This window comes from Zingiber officinale, chromosome 3A, assembly GCF_018446385.1.
Source record: "Zingiber officinale cultivar Zhangliang chromosome 3A, Zo_v1.1, whole genome shotgun sequence".
In the NCBI taxonomy this organism is placed as follows: domain Eukaryota; kingdom Viridiplantae; phylum Streptophyta; class Magnoliopsida; order Zingiberales; family Zingiberaceae; genus Zingiber; species Zingiber officinale.
The window spans coordinates 148590450-148607950 of record NC_055990.1 but is presented as its reverse complement, the minus strand read 5'-3'; the positions used below and the strand labels follow the sequence as shown (position 1 = coordinate 148607950).

General features: G+C 38.1%; 2 protein-coding genes across 2 annotated transcripts; one reads left to right on the top strand and one right to left on the bottom strand.

Moving 5' to 3' along the window:
* Positions 1-2653: 2653 nt before the first annotated feature.
* On the top strand, positions 2654-10796 carry LOC122052748 (protein IN CHLOROPLAST ATPASE BIOGENESIS, chloroplastic-like). Its single transcript, XM_042614433.1, has 11 exons — positions 2654-3014; positions 7263-7346; positions 8182-8256; positions 8336-8378; positions 8495-8552; positions 9550-9711; positions 9778-9840; positions 9969-10060; positions 10156-10237; positions 10340-10450; positions 10530-10796. Exons 1-11 carry the CDS (start codon positions 2750-2752, stop codon positions 10668-10670), a joined length of 1176 nt encoding a protein of 391 aa, XP_042470367.1. The 5' UTR covers positions 2654-2749; the 3' UTR covers positions 10671-10796.
* Positions 10797-11067: 271 nt separating this feature from the next.
* LOC122052747 (acetolactate synthase 1, chloroplastic-like) lies at positions 11068-13346 on the bottom strand. Its single transcript, XM_042614431.1, has one exon. The coding sequence runs from the start codon at positions 13279-13281 to the stop codon at positions 11296-11298; it is 1986 nt and encodes a 661-aa protein (XP_042470365.1). The 5' UTR covers positions 13282-13346; the 3' UTR covers positions 11068-11295.
* Positions 13347-17501: the final 4155 nt, after the last annotated feature.

Sequence of the window (17501 nt, the reverse complement as noted above, 5' to 3'; positions counted from 1 at the left end):
GAAATGGAGGGGAGCGTCGAGTGTTTTATGTGACCGTAAAGTACCTCTTAAACTTAAAGGTAAGTTCTATAAAACCGCAGTTAGACCTGCTATGTTATATGGAGCTGAATGTTGGGCTATGACTCGAGCACATGAGCAGAAGATGAAAGTTGCAAAGAGCAGAAGATGAAAGTTGCAGAGATGAGGATGTTGAGGTGGATGTGTGGACATACGAGGATGGACAAAATAAGAAATGAGAGCATTAGAGAGAAAGTCAGAATTTCATCTATTAAGGAAAATCTCCGAGAGACACGTTTAAAATGATACAAACATATACTTAGACGACCAATAAATACTCCAGTTAGACAATGTGAAATTATGATAAACATGCATATCAAACGAGGAAGAGGAAGACAAAAAAATACTTGATTAGCAATAATAAAATAAGATAAATTTTATTTAAATATAGATGATGATATAATAGGAGATAGAGCTCAATGACGTAATAGGATTCATACAGCCGACTCACCTAGTGGAAAAAGGCTTGGTTGTTGTTGTTGTTGTACAATTTTATCGATTAAAATTATATTGTAATAAAATATGATCAATTACTTCAATACTATGAATAAATGATGGGGTAATACAACATAAAAGACTTCGATAAATTTAAACATTGGCATAATTAAATAAACTATTTACTTCACCATTGATCAAATTTGTGAAGTCGTTTGTATTTATTACTTCGCTAAATTGATTTTTTTTAGTAAAATATGCTCTATTACTTCTATATTACGATGAAGTAATACAATAAAAAAAAATACTTCAACCAAGCTAAATTATGCAAAAGTAAAATTAAATATTTACTACACTAGAATACAAAAATTGTAAAGTCATATACATATTTTACTTTGTCAATCAATGTAACCTATGAAGTAATATATCATCAATCATTTCGGTACTTTTACTGATCTCGATAAAGTAATAGAGCCTTTTTATTTCAAAAACAGTCTGATTTTGAATTAGTTTTGGATTGGTGATAGGCTTTGATAATTGTGTGGCGATGTAATAAATTAACCATTTATTTTACGTGCATTTATTTCAATAATTATCAACCTATTACTTCGGATAATATCCAAAGTCTATTGCCAATTTTCATATAGTGGTGGCATTGATATCTATAAGTAATTGGGATATGAATTAAATTTGTGTAACAACTGAATGCATCTCCATTTCCTTAATTTGAAATGCATCATGGTTTTGGTCCATGATGGAGTTCGACAATTCTATGGTTGAGAATGATCAGAAGAAATATCTTTCCACATTTCTCTTTCACTAACATTTAAGATATCATATAATTCTGAACTTTAGGTGTTGATATTTCATCTATATTCGAATGATCAACCATATTCATCACGTCATAAACTATTGATTACATGCATTATCATTAGATGATGAAGCAACATAAGGTCCAGATGACGAAGCAATAGAAGGTCCACTTGACTCAAATAAATAAGGATCTCGTCAGACCAGTTATAATAATTTAGAACAAATCCATTTCTACCTATATATATATATATTTTCACGATATCTTTATAGTGGAAAGTTGTATTTATGCATTTACAATTATTACACTAACAACATAACTAGTCATCATTCATATGCTCAAGATGACGCTTAGCAAATTTTATAAACTATTCAACTTCAAAATACTCTTTAGTAATAAATTCATTTTCTAATTTAGTATATATCAAAAGCTTTATTCATATAAATTATAATCTGATGAGGAAAAAATTTATAACAGTATTAAACATGTACAACTAAACATGCATATAATTTAAACCTAACCTTAATTAAATTATTAAATAATCATTCATGATATACATAAAATTGATGTAAAAAAAAACTAATTAGATTCTCCCAAAACACTTATACAAACAATCGTATGCACAAATAGCATTATTAAGTCAACAATTAAATACAAGTATGTTTAAAACAATAATTATTCCTAGAATTTCATGCTCGCTTGACAAATACCAAGCTCTTGATAGGCCAAGCACACAGTCAAGGGTAGATGAGGTCATGACCGAGCTTGCAGTCGCCTAAGCTCATGGTCAGCCAAACTTGTGGGCAGACTAACTAATCAAGGAGCAACTGAGCTCGCAACCGACCAAACTGAGACCGGTGTATCTGGCCGACCAAGTAAAGATCAGCCAAGCTTGCAGCTTGCTGAGGCCATGAGCTTGGGCGTGGGTAGGGATGAGGCCACGAGCTTGGCTATGGCTGGCCAAGCTCGTGGCTAGAGCTGATTAGGCAATGAGCTTGGTCATGACCAGCCAAGCTCGGTGAGGCAGCGATCAAGGTCATGCTCAACCTCCAGGCTATGCCTGAGACAGCGGTCACCGCACCTTGCTACACCTAGATTGGGCCGGAGAGGGGAGGGGAAAGGAGAGGGGGATGAGCTTCCAGTTGTGTGAGAAGACCGGAAATCAAAATTAAGTTTTATCATCAATTTCGTCACTAGTCGTTTTTGTGGGTGCATTTAATGGAAAGTGGCCGTTGGATCAGAGTTATCATTACAGCCTCTAACTTTGGATCCAAAATCACCGTTGGATCAGAATCAGGATCAGAATCAGAGGGTCTAGATTCGATCACTTTCGAAGCGGCAACTCATTATCCTCTCTCTCGACCTACGAGACCGCAAACGGAAAGTGGCCGCCCATTGAAATCTCGGCCACGTCCTTGCCGGAATATCCAACGCCGGTTCCAGTCCATGTCGGCTGTGTTCCGGAGTCTACGCCTCCTTCCAACGCCATCGAGTTTCTCGAGCTCATTGATATTGCCTGTCTCCTACAGGACCCGTGCCTTCGGTAAGCCAAATAGATCCTTGAGATGGTCGGAAACCACCCTCGGCAAGAGCGATCTATTCGTGTCGAAGAGGGCCAGGTGCTCGGGTGGAGGCGCGAGGTCTGCCGACGTCAGATGCGTAGCGCCCAAGGATGGAAGGGTGTTTGTCGTTCCCAACGCCAGATACACAGGTTTGTAGCTTTTGCATCTTTTTTGGCTTTTATTTTTCTTTTTCATTTTTCATTTTTCATTAGAGGCTTATTCCATGGGAAGTGCCACAATCCAATTAGGTCTGGTAACTTAAAAAAAAACATGACAATGGAGGCTAGCTCAGATTATCAGATATATCAGCAGATGGTTCTTGACATCCTAAATTAAGCTAAGGGAAAGTGTCTCTTGTGTCGATGGCATGGTCTGTTTACTGTTCACGGTATATTATTATATTTTATCTGTGACTACAATAGCTTATTCCATTCACTATTGTCGGCCCTTTTCTACGTGCAATGTAGTTGTGTAGATGTGGGCTCGGAAGAGCTGGATACTTAGATTACCAAAAAAAAAATATACTTCTCATCTACATAAGATAAAAGTACAGTCTTAACTCTATCCTAAATGAGTTAATAATTGTATGTTGCCTAGACTTTTGAGGTTATTATTCAAATATAGCAACAACTTTGATTTTTTATCTTTTCACTTATATATCTGATTTACTTCCTGTTTCAATTATGGCCACATGTTAACTTTTTCAGCTTGTTTGCCTACATGCACTTGTAGTGAGATTTTATGTGACTGTCAGTTGCTGCAGCTGACAGACATTCAAATATGCCAGAGTAAACCTCTCCCATAACCCCTTGCCAATCTGTTCCTTGATTCCATCTGATTGTTCTTTCTTCTTCTTCATTTCTCCAAATTTATCCTTTGGTAATTCTAGCAAAGCAGTATCCCGTGCAATTTGTTGACATTGAAAAAATGTTACAAGTCTATGTATGCCAGAATAGCAGTCTAGTTAATGCACAACCATACTTCAGTTTTGGAAGTTTATGCTTCGTACAAAGGAAATATGCCAAACTTCGGTTATGTCAAAACCAAAGGTCAGGGCTATGTATAATTGTGTAAACTGAAAATTAATATCTAAGTAGTTTCCCTTAGGTATAAGAATATTCGTGTGGTGTAATTGCAGTCTACTTAGTAAGAGTTAGTTAATATAATGCAAGATTTTCATTGTGAAACCTGCTTCAGCATCAGATAACACAGGTATTAAAAGATGGAACAACTGCAAGATAGTGGGAGATTTGTGTATATATTTTTCTAAATGTATCCTCCAGTTTCTAAGGTTTACAAAGAGAGTCAAGTGAAACGCTGCAGAGAAGTTCTGGTTTATCTGGGTATGAATTTTTAACAAACTACCAGGCTTCAACTTTTGAAATTTGATTTTTGCTCAACATTATTTTGTTGTATAAATCATAGCTAGAAGTCTCTTTTATTTATTTTTGCTAATTATATGAAAATTATTATCCTTTTCATTTTTTTAGGTATTGAGTGCTTACTGATGATGTTCCTCAGAGGTGATAGTGACTCATCGCATAAGAGTGTCTTTTCAGATTTTGATTTTGGTTTGACTATTCTTATTTGGTTTTTGTGAAATCTCTTCTAAGTTCACGTCTGTTTGTCTTGGTTTTTGACTGAAGATATTAACCATGTACATTAAAAGCTGTGTGCATTGAAGATACTAACCAAGTACATTAAAAGCTAAGTGCATAACTTGAATTCCTACTTTGTGATGTGGATGCCGAGGTGGACGCCTTTGTTGAACATCGCTATAGTTGGAAGCAAATTAATTACTACCTAATTAGCTATTAGAAATAAATTAGCTATTGCCTAATTAGTAGAAAATAAATAATGGCCTAATTTAACTACTACTATAGTAGAAAACAAATAATGATCTAATTAATTTTTCTATTTTTGATTCCTTGTTTTCCTTTATGGTTGGTCTTTCCTAATCTTAAAGAAAAAAGAAAAATTGAGCAATTAGGATTCTGTCTAGGACGAGTCTTCCCCCTTGAGTGATTTGGACTCTGTCTAGGACGAGTCTTTTTCCTCCTCCCTTCCCCCCTTACGTGTTGCATGACCAAGTACGAATCCGGATCTCGACCACTCGATCCTATATTCGGGACCATATCAACTTGGTATCAGAGCCGGTCATGCGTGACACGAATCCTATCACATCCAAACTCGAGGCCTTCATGGAAAGATTGATGTCACAACAACAAGTTTTCATAGAGCAGATCACTTCCCGCCAGCAAGGACTAGAGGAGCAGATTGTCGAGATTTCCCGTACTGTTCAAGATGCTAGACGACAACCTTTGCACACTACAGACAACCCTACCAGCGCAGAGTATGACCCTTCTAGAGGCTCAGAGGTCAGACCTGAACTGCCAACTAGCGGCACCATGGCGCCGCGATACTCAAAGATGGAGTTCCCCACCTATTCTGGAGAAGGGGATCCACTGAGCTGGGTTAAAAGGTGCGAAAAATTCTTTACCAACCAAAGGACCACAGAGGCTGACAAGGTTGGCCTTGTTGCCTTCCACATGGTAGGGGAAGCCCAACTTTGGTTTGATCAGGTAGAGCAAGAAGAGCCAGAGATAACTTGGAAGCAGTTCAGAGACCACTGTCATATCCGCTTTGGTCCGCCCCTAAGCAACAACCCTTTGGGAGAGCTAGCAAATCTGAAGCAGACAGACTCTGTAGAAGACTACCAGCGCAAATTTCAATCTCACCTTGCTCGGACCTCGGACCTCCGACCACAACAACAAGTTGACTTATTCACTGCAGGGCTAGTCGAAGATCTCCGTATCGACATCGAACTGCAGAAGCCTGAAAACCTAGGCACCTGGCACTAGAACGGAAGCAGTGCTTCCATCAAGGTGGGGGGCTGCTGCGCACGAATTGGGGTGGGACCACAACCAAGCTCAACACCAGCAGTGGAGGCCCTCCTTTGGCGAAGACCAGGACCCCGGACATCAGCAAGGAGACTCCACCTGTTTCATTTTTCAAGCGTCTGACTCGCACCGAGATGGCAGAATGGAGAGCCAAGTCCTTTGTTTTAACTGTGATGAATCATACTCCACGGGTCACAAGTGTAAACGCCTGTTTTAGATTGAAGTGCCTGATGATGACAGGGAAGGTGAGGAAGAGGGGGAAGTGAATTCAGAAATTTCCCTTCATGCTATTAGTGGCGTTATACCCCGCTTTCGAGCTTGAGGACAAGCTTAGTATCGAGGAGGGGAGTGATGATGTGGACGCCGAGGTGGACGCCTTTGTTGAACATCGCTATAGTTGGAAGCAAATTAATTACTACCTAATTAACTATTAGAAATAAATTAGCTATTGCCTAATTAGTAGAAAATAAATAATGGCCTAATTTAACTACTGCTATAGTAGAAAATAAATAATGACCTAATTAGCTTTTCTATTTTTGATTCCTTGTTTTCCTTTATGGTTGGTCTTTCCTAATCTTGTCATGTTTGACTCTTTATATAAGGAGTGTCATTATTAATAAAGGAGAAAAGAAAAATTGAGCAATTAGGTCTCTGTCTAGGACGAGTCTTCCCCCTTGAGTGATTTGGACTCTGTCTAGGACGAGTCTTTTTCCTCCTCCCTTCCCCCCTTACGTGTTGCATGACCAAGTACGAATCCGGATCTCGACCTGTGACTCGATCCTATATTCGGGACCATATCACTTTGTTGCAAAGTAAGTACTTAAGCTTCAAAAGCAATGACCAATAAGGGATATATATGTGTTCATCCGATTAACTGGTTGTGTTTTTACTATTCAATTAATGATTGCTATGTCAACATGATTGCAAACTATTGTGACTTTGGGAACTTTTAATAGTTTTATAATTTTCATTCTCATCTATTCACATATTGATCATCTTATAATTTTTTTAAAGTTAAGATTTATTCATATGTAGACATTTGCCCACATTGATTTCCTCTTATTCATTTTAACAAAGTACGTTTAAATGTTTTTATATAGTTATGTTGTTTAACTACATCATTTAATTTATTTCAAATAAGTTAATCACTTTCATTATTAATACATACATAATTTATAGAGAAAATCTTTATATTTTATACTTTTTAGAAAATTATTCCTTGACTTTGAATGTAACTTAAATACTCTTTATGTTTGTATTCAACTCATTCTACATGTAAAATATTTCTCTAAATTAGCAATGGAAAAAACTACAAAGAATTTATAAATTAGATATAATATTTAGAGTATCAAAATTTTGAGAGATAGAAATAGTAGAGTTCATAAATTCTTATTACAAGACCTAGAGTCCACAAATCCTTCTTTTCTTTGTTTTATTACTAAGTTTAGTTATTAGCTAAGAAAATTTAATTCCACGTGTGCCTGCCTTCATATGCAGATCATTTCTCTTTCATTGAAGATGTTGCTGCAGCAAGAGCTCCTGAGAGCTTGAATCACTTATTGAACATGCTCCAAGCCCGAGGTATTAAAATTATAAGGCATTTGACTTGGCTGAACTTACAGTTAGTTAACAACAATCTTAAGAACAATGGGAATTACTCTGAAATTTATGCTTTGTTTGGGTAAAAAAAATCAATGTTATTGGAGCTCTGAATATTTTGATCTCATTGATGCCTTTGAATGTTTCCTAAATGGACGACAGTAGTATTGCATACTATGGAATGTGGACATTGTTCACCTTTACCTGTCTATTATGACCGAGAATGAGTCTCTAACTTCAGAAATCTATATCATATTTCCACTCATGATCTCAGTTGGCACATGACTTTTGAATCAGGAATATAATTCTGGAATGGTTCTAGTTTTTTAGTTGCAGTTACCAGAATTTATGATTATATATGGATCAGCTTCTGAGTCTAGCCGACAAATGCTCAACAAAGAAACTTGTGTTTTAGATCAGTGAATCATGTGCTTCTAGATCATTACTCTGGATAAATGTCGAAACATTAGTGAGAATACTTGTGATCCCTGATCATTACTCTGTATATATGTCAAAACATTAGTGAGAATACTTGTGATCCCTGATCATTCTTTAGATTTTTTGTCAATAGATGCAATTTACTACCTACATAATCAGGAACAATTAAATCATTGTAAGGCTTTTAAATTTAAGTAATTTACTAATCATTTATTTTCTCCATTATACTTCCAGAACCATCCGACTTTCATTTGGAAGATAAAAAAGGATCAGCTTTGTTGCTAAACTTAATACCTTATTGATAATTGAGGATTTGTACTCTGCATATGGCTTTATCGCAGAGACTTTGAACTTTATTTGACTCAACTATAGATTACAGGTGAAGCATTAATATCACCTGCAGCCAAGGAAGGGCTGATTCCTCTTGTTATTCCACTGTCAGAAAGCCCTTCAGGTTTCACATTTGATCCATATTTTTTACTGGATTACTAAGTGATAATACATTTTGATCCTTGGCTTTGCTTCTGCAACAGGTAAGCTGACTTCTTTGCTAAGATGGCCAACTTCTCCTCCAGGGTATTGATTTATTTTATAATTTTTTTCTTCTAAATAATAATCTTACGGCATATTTAGTAATAGCTTGGCTCAAACTCAATTATCTTGTTGTAATTAAGCTGATATTAGTTCTGTAGGATGGAAATGCCAGTTGTGGAAGTTCATAAGCACGGCGTGTGGCTTCTGGCAAAGAGTGTAAGAGATAATAAATTGCTGGACAAATTATAGAGTTTCCTTTCTAACATTGACTTTCCTAAAAGTTCATTCCACTTCAACAACAAACATATTATTGTCATGACCTTTGCCATTTTCACATGTTGCTCCATACCTTATCATTTTGTCCAAAAATCTAAACATAGTATTGTCAAAGACTTTTCCATTTTTTTATTCATTATGTGATGATCCTACAAACTCTCATATCTGAACTTTTTTAGGAGCCATGTGAGATGATTAATGACTGGCATTCTTTGTATTACTCGAATGCCACAAGCATCAACAAGAACTATATCTCTTTTTAAACTTTTATTTGTGTTAGTATTGGTAAAGGTTTGACTCGAGCAGACTAGATTAGACCAATCATGAAAGCCAAGGTTTTTGAAAAAGACGATTTTAGGCTGTAGGCAATCAGCTCATTATTGTACAGCATCCAGGCAATGGGTGGGAGTTAAACTGATATTAATATAAAAAACATGTTTATCTAACAAAGTGCATTAATTAAATCAAGTTTACAATCACAAGTAAGCAAGTGATAATTGATAAGTAAACATACAACAACAAAAACAACAAAAACAACAACAAAGCCCGTTATATCTCAAGTTGCAACATAGAAGACACATAACAAAATAAAACAAATAAGTACACGTTAAACAAGTTACAAATAAACATAAAATTTATAAATCCGTATAACCGTTTTGACAGCCTTATCAAGGTATTTATCCTATGTCTGCCCATTTGTATGTGAAAGAATGGGAACTGAAATTACAAATGTATTGACATTTCTTTAGAAAAAGTTCCATCGTTAATAAATCCCAGAGTCATTTTCCATTCGAGTTTCTATAACACCTTGGAGTTTTCTATTATGTGATCCTATTAATTTAGCATCCAAAGTTGCTGGAAAATTAAAATTGTCAACCATTCCATTTTTACCTATTTTTTGATCGCCTATGAGTATTTCCAACTATTTAACTTGCAGGTCGATCAGTACATCCACAGAATGCTTGTTGAGGAAGATGCCAATGTTGAAAATAGTAACAAACTGTGGGATGCATCTGCTGAAGCTGGACAAAAGTTATATAAAAAGGATGACCTTTCAGAGTCAGGAATTGCTGACCTTGATATATATCTTTTAAAAAAGGTAAAAATATAACAACTGAATTAAGCTGAAGTAAACAAAAATTCTTATTTAGTTATATATTTTCAGGTGGGATTGTTTCCAGATGTTATTGAGCGTAAAATTTCACGCCACTTAGAGAAAGGGGATCAAGTAAGAAACAAATATCGTGCCTTCATCTACGAGGATCTTTTTCACTTTCCAGTTTTGCTGAAATGTGATCTTTTTCACTTTCCAGTTTTGCTGAAATGTGCTTGTGATCTTCCCTTGTGATGATATAGGTTTCTGCCATGATCACCGGAGAATTCTACACAAAGCAACATTTCCCGGGATTTGGACGACCCTTCGCTTTTAATGCACAGATTTTGCTGAAGTTTGTATACATTTTAGTTAGATAAGAAACTGGCTTTAAGTCATTTGGTGATGATCCATCATATTCTCTGCTTTATGTTTAATAGTTCCTTCCAGGGTTGGGCGTAATCTTGAAGCTAAAGATGCAGCCAGGGGGGCTCTAAAGTCACCATGGTGGACGCTAGGTTTCAAGTATCAAGTACGGAAATCATCAATAAATTACTCTGATTTATTGATGGTTCAATAAGGCATTGTAGTTTCTCTACCCTATGAAATAAGATACATACTTGTGTTCGGTCAGGATGTTGCTGATATTGCAGAATGGGAGGATGAACAGATTGAGTACATCAAAGAAAAAATAACCGAAGAGGGTCGGATGGAAGATCTGAAGAAGGGCAAAGCACCTGAACAGGTGAGTCAGAGATTGTTTATGACGGCTTTCAAAGTATTACCATTTCTGTTGAACCAGGACTTATTTGTTCTCTATTCAGGTGGCATTGGATGAAGCAGCATTTTTGATGGATTTGGCCTCAATTGATGGGTCGTGGAATGAAGTTGTCGATCGTATTGCAGAGTGTTACATGGAAGCGGGACTTCATGATATTGCAAAGTTTATCGCTTTTAGGGAATAGATTATGGATGCTCTATTCCTACCCCTTTCTCAGAATTTCTAAGTTGAATCTGAGATGAGAATGTGCATGAACCTCCATCGTGCTACACCTTTTTATTGAGAATAATTGTTATGCTCTATTCCTACATGATCCCCCATCGGTGTCTTGGCGAGGCATGGTCGAGAGTGCTTGGATGCAGCAGACTAGGAAGAGTCATCGGTGGGCGAAGGCGAGAACTTCTCCTTCCTTTCTTTCCCCGTGGTGTTGGCGGGACTTGAGAAGGCCGGTGCCACTGCACTCCACGAAAATCACTTGTCCAATAGTTTGGTGCATCTTGACTTACAGCAATGTAAGTAGAAATGGAAGGGCATTTGACTTCATCGACATGAAAGATATCAAACAAGAAGGGGTCAGGAAATTATTCCAAGTTCTCTTTATAAACTCTCAGAAAGCAAGCATCAGGGGCATCCCAATAAAAACACATCTAAAGGAAAGATCAAGCAAACTTTGTAGTTAACATAGATAACTAGTGGAGAAAAAACAAGAACACAGGATCACATACTAGCACCTGCTGAAAAGGATCCTTCAGCCCTGCAAATAGACACGACTAGCTAGAGGATGCAGCGAGCACCTATCTTAGGTAGCATTAATGTGGTGTTCTTCCATCTCCATCAAGGATCATATCCTTGAATGCACCACCGCTTGGGATCATAGGCAACACATGCTCCTCATGCGGCACCATCACATCTAACAAGTAAGGCCCAGGCGTCTCCAGCATCTTCTTGATACTTTCCCTGACTTCACTCTTCTTGGTGACACGAGCAGCAGGTATGTTGTACCCCTCTGAGATTTTGATGAAATCAGGATATACCTCGCCCTCATTTGCTGGGTTTCCTATATAGGTGTGTGCCCTGTTGCTGTGGTAGAACCGATCTTCCCATTGTGCAACCATGCCCAGATGCTGGTTATTCAACACCATTATCTTGACAGGGAGATTCTCAATCCGAATCATTGCCAACTCTTGGGCGTTCATCTGGAAACTGCCGTCCCCATCAATGTCGACAACTGTGATACCGGGGTTCCCAACAGCCGCACCAGCTGCTGCTGGTAATCCAAATCCCATGGCACCTAGTCCGGCCGATGTCAACCACTGGCGCGCCCTCTTATATGAATAGTACTGAGCTGCCCACATCTGGTGTTGCCCGACGCCGGTGGTAACGATTGCCTCCCCATTGGTTAGCTCAGCCAGCACTTGAATGGCGTACTGGGGAGGAATCAGCTCCCCAAAAGTTTTATAGTTCAACGGGTACAGTTTCTTTTGCTGGTCTAGCTCTTCTCTCCAATCAGAAAAGTTGAGTTTTTTATGGATTCCACTAGCTTCGATCAATGAATTCATCCCCTGCAATGCCAATTTCACATCGGCACAGATTGAAACATGCGGCTGCTTATTCTTTCCGATCTCAGCTGGATCAATATCGATGTGAACAATCTTCGCCCTGCTTGCAAAAGCTTCAAGCTTTCCAGTTACACGGTCATCAAACCTCACGCCAAATGCAAGTAAGAGATCAGCTTTATCAACAGCGTAGTTGGCATAGACGGTGCCGTGCATTCCCAGCATCTTCAATGAGAGATCGCCATTGGTAGGATAGACGCCAAGACCCATCAGGGTGCTTGCAATGGGGATGCCAAAAAGTTCCGCGAAATGATGAAGCTCCTCGCTGGAATTCAAGCAGCCACCGCCAACATAGAGAACGGGCCGACGAGATTCAGACACCAGGCGTATGATTTGGTCGAGCAACTCGCGTGCAGGAGGCTTAGGGAGGCGAGAAATGTATCCAGGGAGGCGCAGTGGTGGATCCCAAATAGGAATGGCGGGTTGCTGTTGGATGTCCTTAGGGATGTCGACGAGCACAGGGCCGGGGCGGCCGCTAGTGGCGAGAAAGAAAGCCTCTTTGATGATGCGAGGGATGTCATCGACGTTGAGGACGAGGTAATTGTGCTTGGTGATGGATCTACTGACTTCTACGATGGGGGTTTCCTGAAAAGCATCGGTGCCAATCATGCGGCGGGGTACCTGGCCGGTGATGGCAACGAGGGGAACAGAATCAAGAAGGGCGTCAGCGAGGCCCGAAACAAGGTTGGTAGCGCCAGGGCCCGAGGTGGCGATGCACACGCCTGGGCGGCCGGTGGAGCGGGCATAGCCGGAGGCAGCGAAGATCTCGCCCTGCTCGTGGCGGAGAAGGTGGTTGGTGATGGAAGGGGAACGGGTGAGAGCCTGATGGATCTCCATGGAGGCACCACCAGGGTAGGCAAAGAGGTCGGTGACGCCCTCTCTTTCGAGCGCCTCAACGAGGATGTCTGAGCCCTTGCGGGGCTCGTCGGGGGAGAATTCACGGAGGGCTGGGGAGGAGGAGGTGGGGGCGACGGTTGGCGCCGAGGCGGACAGCGGCTGGTGGCGGTCCGCGGTGGCGGAGATGGGGCGAAAATGGGGTTGGCGCGAAGAGAGGGAGAGAATAGGTCGGGTGGAGAGAGGATGGAAGCGGTAAAAGGCGGAGAAAGGAGCAGGCGAGGGCTTGGAGGAGGCAATCGCGGCCGTGGTAGCGGCCGCCGCCGCCGCCATGGATGAAGCCATCTTGAGGAGAGCAAAGAGGGTTTTTTAATTTCAGTCTCGATGTGGAGAGCCAAAGAGGCCAGAGGACCCTGAGGTAAGGGAATTTATAGTACACAGATTGGACGAGTGGCTCAGATTTTAAACCTCGATTTGGAACGTCATCCACGAATCTCGAGATTGAATTATCATCTGCAACAAACATGTAAGAGTTTATTTATTATCATTCAATAGCTCATCAATTAAATAAATAAATTTAAAATTTTATTAAATTAAACAAATAAATTTAAAGTCATATGTTCAACTTATTAACGAATAAAATGTCACATTGGAGGTTTGATTTCTCCGTATAAAAGATCACTAGGTTAAAATATTTTTTCTGATTTACTTGTCTATATCTAATCACATGTAGATGATATTAGGCTGTCTAAAATTAGTGTTATCATCTTTTGTTCCAACGAATAACATTATGACATTTGTTACAATGAGGTAAAATCATTTTTCGACGGACGCATGTTCTCGGAAAAAAAACTCTTTCTACCCCATAGTCATTTGGCAGTCGATTATAAATTGACCCTATAATTTATTTCCCTTCACATTACTTGAGCACGGGCTATGAGGAGTGTCTGGGGTGAGCGTAATCATAATAACATTATGTCGTTCCCACGAGGTGCCTAGTTAGTTAGATGGTGACAAATTTGCTACAATTAGTATGGATCAGTTCCTGGTGGGCGCATACCCTCAGGGAAAAATTCCTTCCACCTCTTGACCACTTAGTGGTCAATTATAAATTGACCCCATGATTTAACTCCTTCATATTATCTAGGGACGAGCTCTGAAGGGCATCTAGGGTCAGCGAAATACCTTTTACTATAATAAATAACATTGTGCCCCCACATCATGCCATAATGGGTTGGCACAGTGGGTACTTATATGTGGTGTTGCTGCAATGAATAACGTTCGTGAACAATGTTCATGAATAATGAACTATATTCAGGGGCGGATCCAGGATTTTAGATTTGGGGAGGTCGTATATTAAATGACGAGGGCAAATATTAAATAACAAAAATAATTATTAAACATATTATATTATAATGATCTCTTCAAATTTTCACGAATATTATATATTTAGTTAAATATATTATATTCTAATGATCTTTCCAAATTTACTATATATTTAGTTAGAATGTGAAATATAAAAGGAAAAAATATATTTAATTAGGATGTGAAATATAAATGAGAAAAATAAAATTAAAATTCAATCCAACAAGGATTTGAAGAAACATATTTGAAGAAAACATAATCTTACCATTAGACCAAACATACACAACTAAATCTTACGGGGTCAAATAATATATATATTAATAAAATAAAAAACTATATGAAAATAATATTATTTAAAAATTGGGGGGGGGGGGGGGGGGGGCATGGCCCCCTCGGGCCCTGACGTAAATCCGCCCCTGACTATATTCATTAATAAAACTTTTATCAACATGTTAAATAAACAAATAAACTTTTAAAATAAACAAACAAATTTATATTATCAAATTCAATAGTCAATCAAACAAACTTAAAATATAAAAGTTTCAAACAATTAAATAAGTTTAAATTAAGAGTTCTATAACATCTAAATGAATCAAAAATAAGCTAAGCTGGAACCAATCTCAAACTCATAAAAAGAAATCAAGACAAGCTTAAATAATTATTTTAAATTAATTTAAGCTCAACTTGGCTTGACTCGATTACCTTATCAAACAAATTTGAACCTCGAAAGCTTTACTCGACTTGACTCATTTACAACCTTAATTATGAATTAATCATCCAGATTAGGGTGGTAAATGAGTCAAGTCGAGCCAAACTTTGTCTTGTCCAAACTTATTTGATAAGGTAATCGAACCAAGCCAAGCCTAAAATGAATCAAATTGTTGAAATGATTGTTTAAACTTGACTTGGTTTATTTTTTATGAGTTTGAGCTTGAGCTTAGTTCAAGCTTGACTTGAGTTTGGTTCGTTTAGAGCTCTCAATTCGATCTTGTTTGATTGTTTAAAATTGTTATATTTTAAACTTGTTTGGTTGGTTATTGAGCTTGATAATATGAACTTGTTTAATCATTTCCAAACTTTTTTTATTTATTTGGCATGTTGATAAGAATTTTATTGATGAACGTTATTCACAAATATGTTCATGAATATTAATGAGCTGAATATATGTATTCAAACTTGTTTGTTTAGTTTAACAAGTTGTTACAACTTGTTCATTTAATTGATTTTGTGTGTATTAAACAAACATAAACAAACTCTTACCAAGTTGAACATCAAACTTGTTCATAAACGCTTGATTCATTTACAATCTTAGTCCAGACTTCTCGTTTAAGCTCAGTGTGATGGAATCAATCAATGTGTAGCAAAAGGTAGCGTTCGCTATCCCAGCAACCCCATATGGCCGGTTCCACGGTCATTTATGAGGAGGTAAATCGGGAAGCTGTAGTTATCTACTGTGAGATAGGACATTTTTTTGGCTTTATCAAGATTCAACCTCTTGTATAGTAATATCTGTCTTGTAGAACCAATTCAACTATATCCCAAGGTAAATGATGGAATCAATTAAGATGCAACGTATGAGTCCCATGATCAGAAGAATGTGATAGCTTTATGAGGTTAAAAACTAAGTCAGTAAGCAATTTGCAATTGCCAAGAAGAGTCAATTTTATATATTAGGTAGTGTTTTATAGAGTAAGGGAATAGTCAACAAATGACTGATCACTCCTACTGTTTGGGGCTGCTCATGCGATAGACATTGTTTTAAATCCTAAGAACACACGATGATCTAAGATGTATTACGTAGAAATCCTTCTTTGCACCAAATATAATTGTTCCTCCGCCAGCCGCATAAGGAAAAAAACTGATCACGACACTACGTTTGTTAGAGTTTAGTTTGACAAAGAAGAGAGTTATTAAATTGGAGGATGATGTGATGAAATCTGTAGCTCCACCTGCTCTATATGGTCAAAAGTAATAATGAAATGTCAATCAAAATTAGGGATGATAATTTCATCCGAATTTAATGAAAAATTTGATATCAAATCAAAATTGATGAGAATATAGAGAGACTAATAGTTGATATATATATATATATATAAATTATTTTTATTGATATTAGGAGGAGATTATATAGATGTTTAATCTATTTTTTAAATTATGTATATATATTGTAACAGGATGTTAATTTTAATATGTTTTTGTTAAATGATAATAGTTGGATAGAAAAAAGAAAAATTATAAGTATAAAAGATATTCGATCTTTTAATAGGTATGAGTACTCATACCCATCGGATATTCTATACCCGATGGGTATGGAGACGGAGGATATATAATCTGACCCGAATCTAACTCATTGTCATCCCTAATTAAAATCAAGGTGGGTCAAACATAACCCAAAGGAAATCAGACTCAACCTATATGAGACTCAAATTTGATCGAAAATACACTCATCTCAAAGATTCAAGTTTGATTAAGGACAAGTTAGCTATTACGCTACGACCTCAGCTGTCAGTATCATCCTATCTTGGTATTGGGTCTCGACATCGCCCCCGACTCAACCTCATATCTAGACATCTCCCCTGACTTAGCCTCGGTCGTCGACATCATCATGTCTCGACATTGGGTCCCGACATCACCACTATCTCAGCCTCAGATCCAGACATCTCTCCTGACTTGGCCTCGATCACTAACATCATCCTATCTTGACCTCAGATCTCGACATCATCCATGCCTTGGCCACATATCTCGACGTCCTCAATGCCTCAGTCTTAGTCGCCAACATCGCCCTTGTCTTGGCCTCAATCTCTGACATCATCCATGTCTTAATCTCATATCTCAACATCATCCCTATCTCGGCCTCAGTCACTGACATTATCTTGGTCTTGGCCTTAGATCCTGACATCCTTCCTACTTTGACCTCGACTTTGTCTATCTTTAAGTCCACTCAACATCGACCTCATCCTCGGATCAAGTCCAAACCCTATGTTAGTCCATTGAAAACACATGAGGGGTGTGTGGATAACGAGGCAGCATAACTGCCTCATTGAAGAGGTCATTTTTTTAGAAGATACAGACAACGATTGCTAATATTCTAAATCACGTGGCACTAGATAAATGGAGAGGTGGTTAAGTGGTTGTCAGATCTAGTTTCCTAGATGTCCTTCTTCAAACACGTGGCATTCGATGAACAAAGAGATGTGGAT

What these genes read in the sequence shown, in the direction of transcription:
- LOC122052748 (XM_042614433.1), top strand. Translation starts at nt 2,750, where the DNA reads ATGTCGGCTGTGTTCCGGAGTCTACGCCTCCTTCCAACGCCATCGAGT. An exon ending in TGGCCAACTTCTCCTCCAGG is followed by an intron (nt 8,379 to 8,494) that starts GTATTGATTTAT and finishes TTAGTTCTGTAG; the next exon opens with GATGGAAATGCCAGTTGTGG. An exon ending in CGCTAGGTTTCAAGTATCAA is followed by an intron (nt 10,238 to 10,339) that starts GTACGGAAATCA and finishes GTGTTCGGTCAG; the next exon opens with GATGTTGCTGATATTGCAGA.
- LOC122052747 (XM_042614431.1), bottom strand. Translation starts at nt 13,281, where the DNA reads ATGGCTTCATCCATGGCGGCGGCGGCGGCCGCTACCACGGCCGCGATT.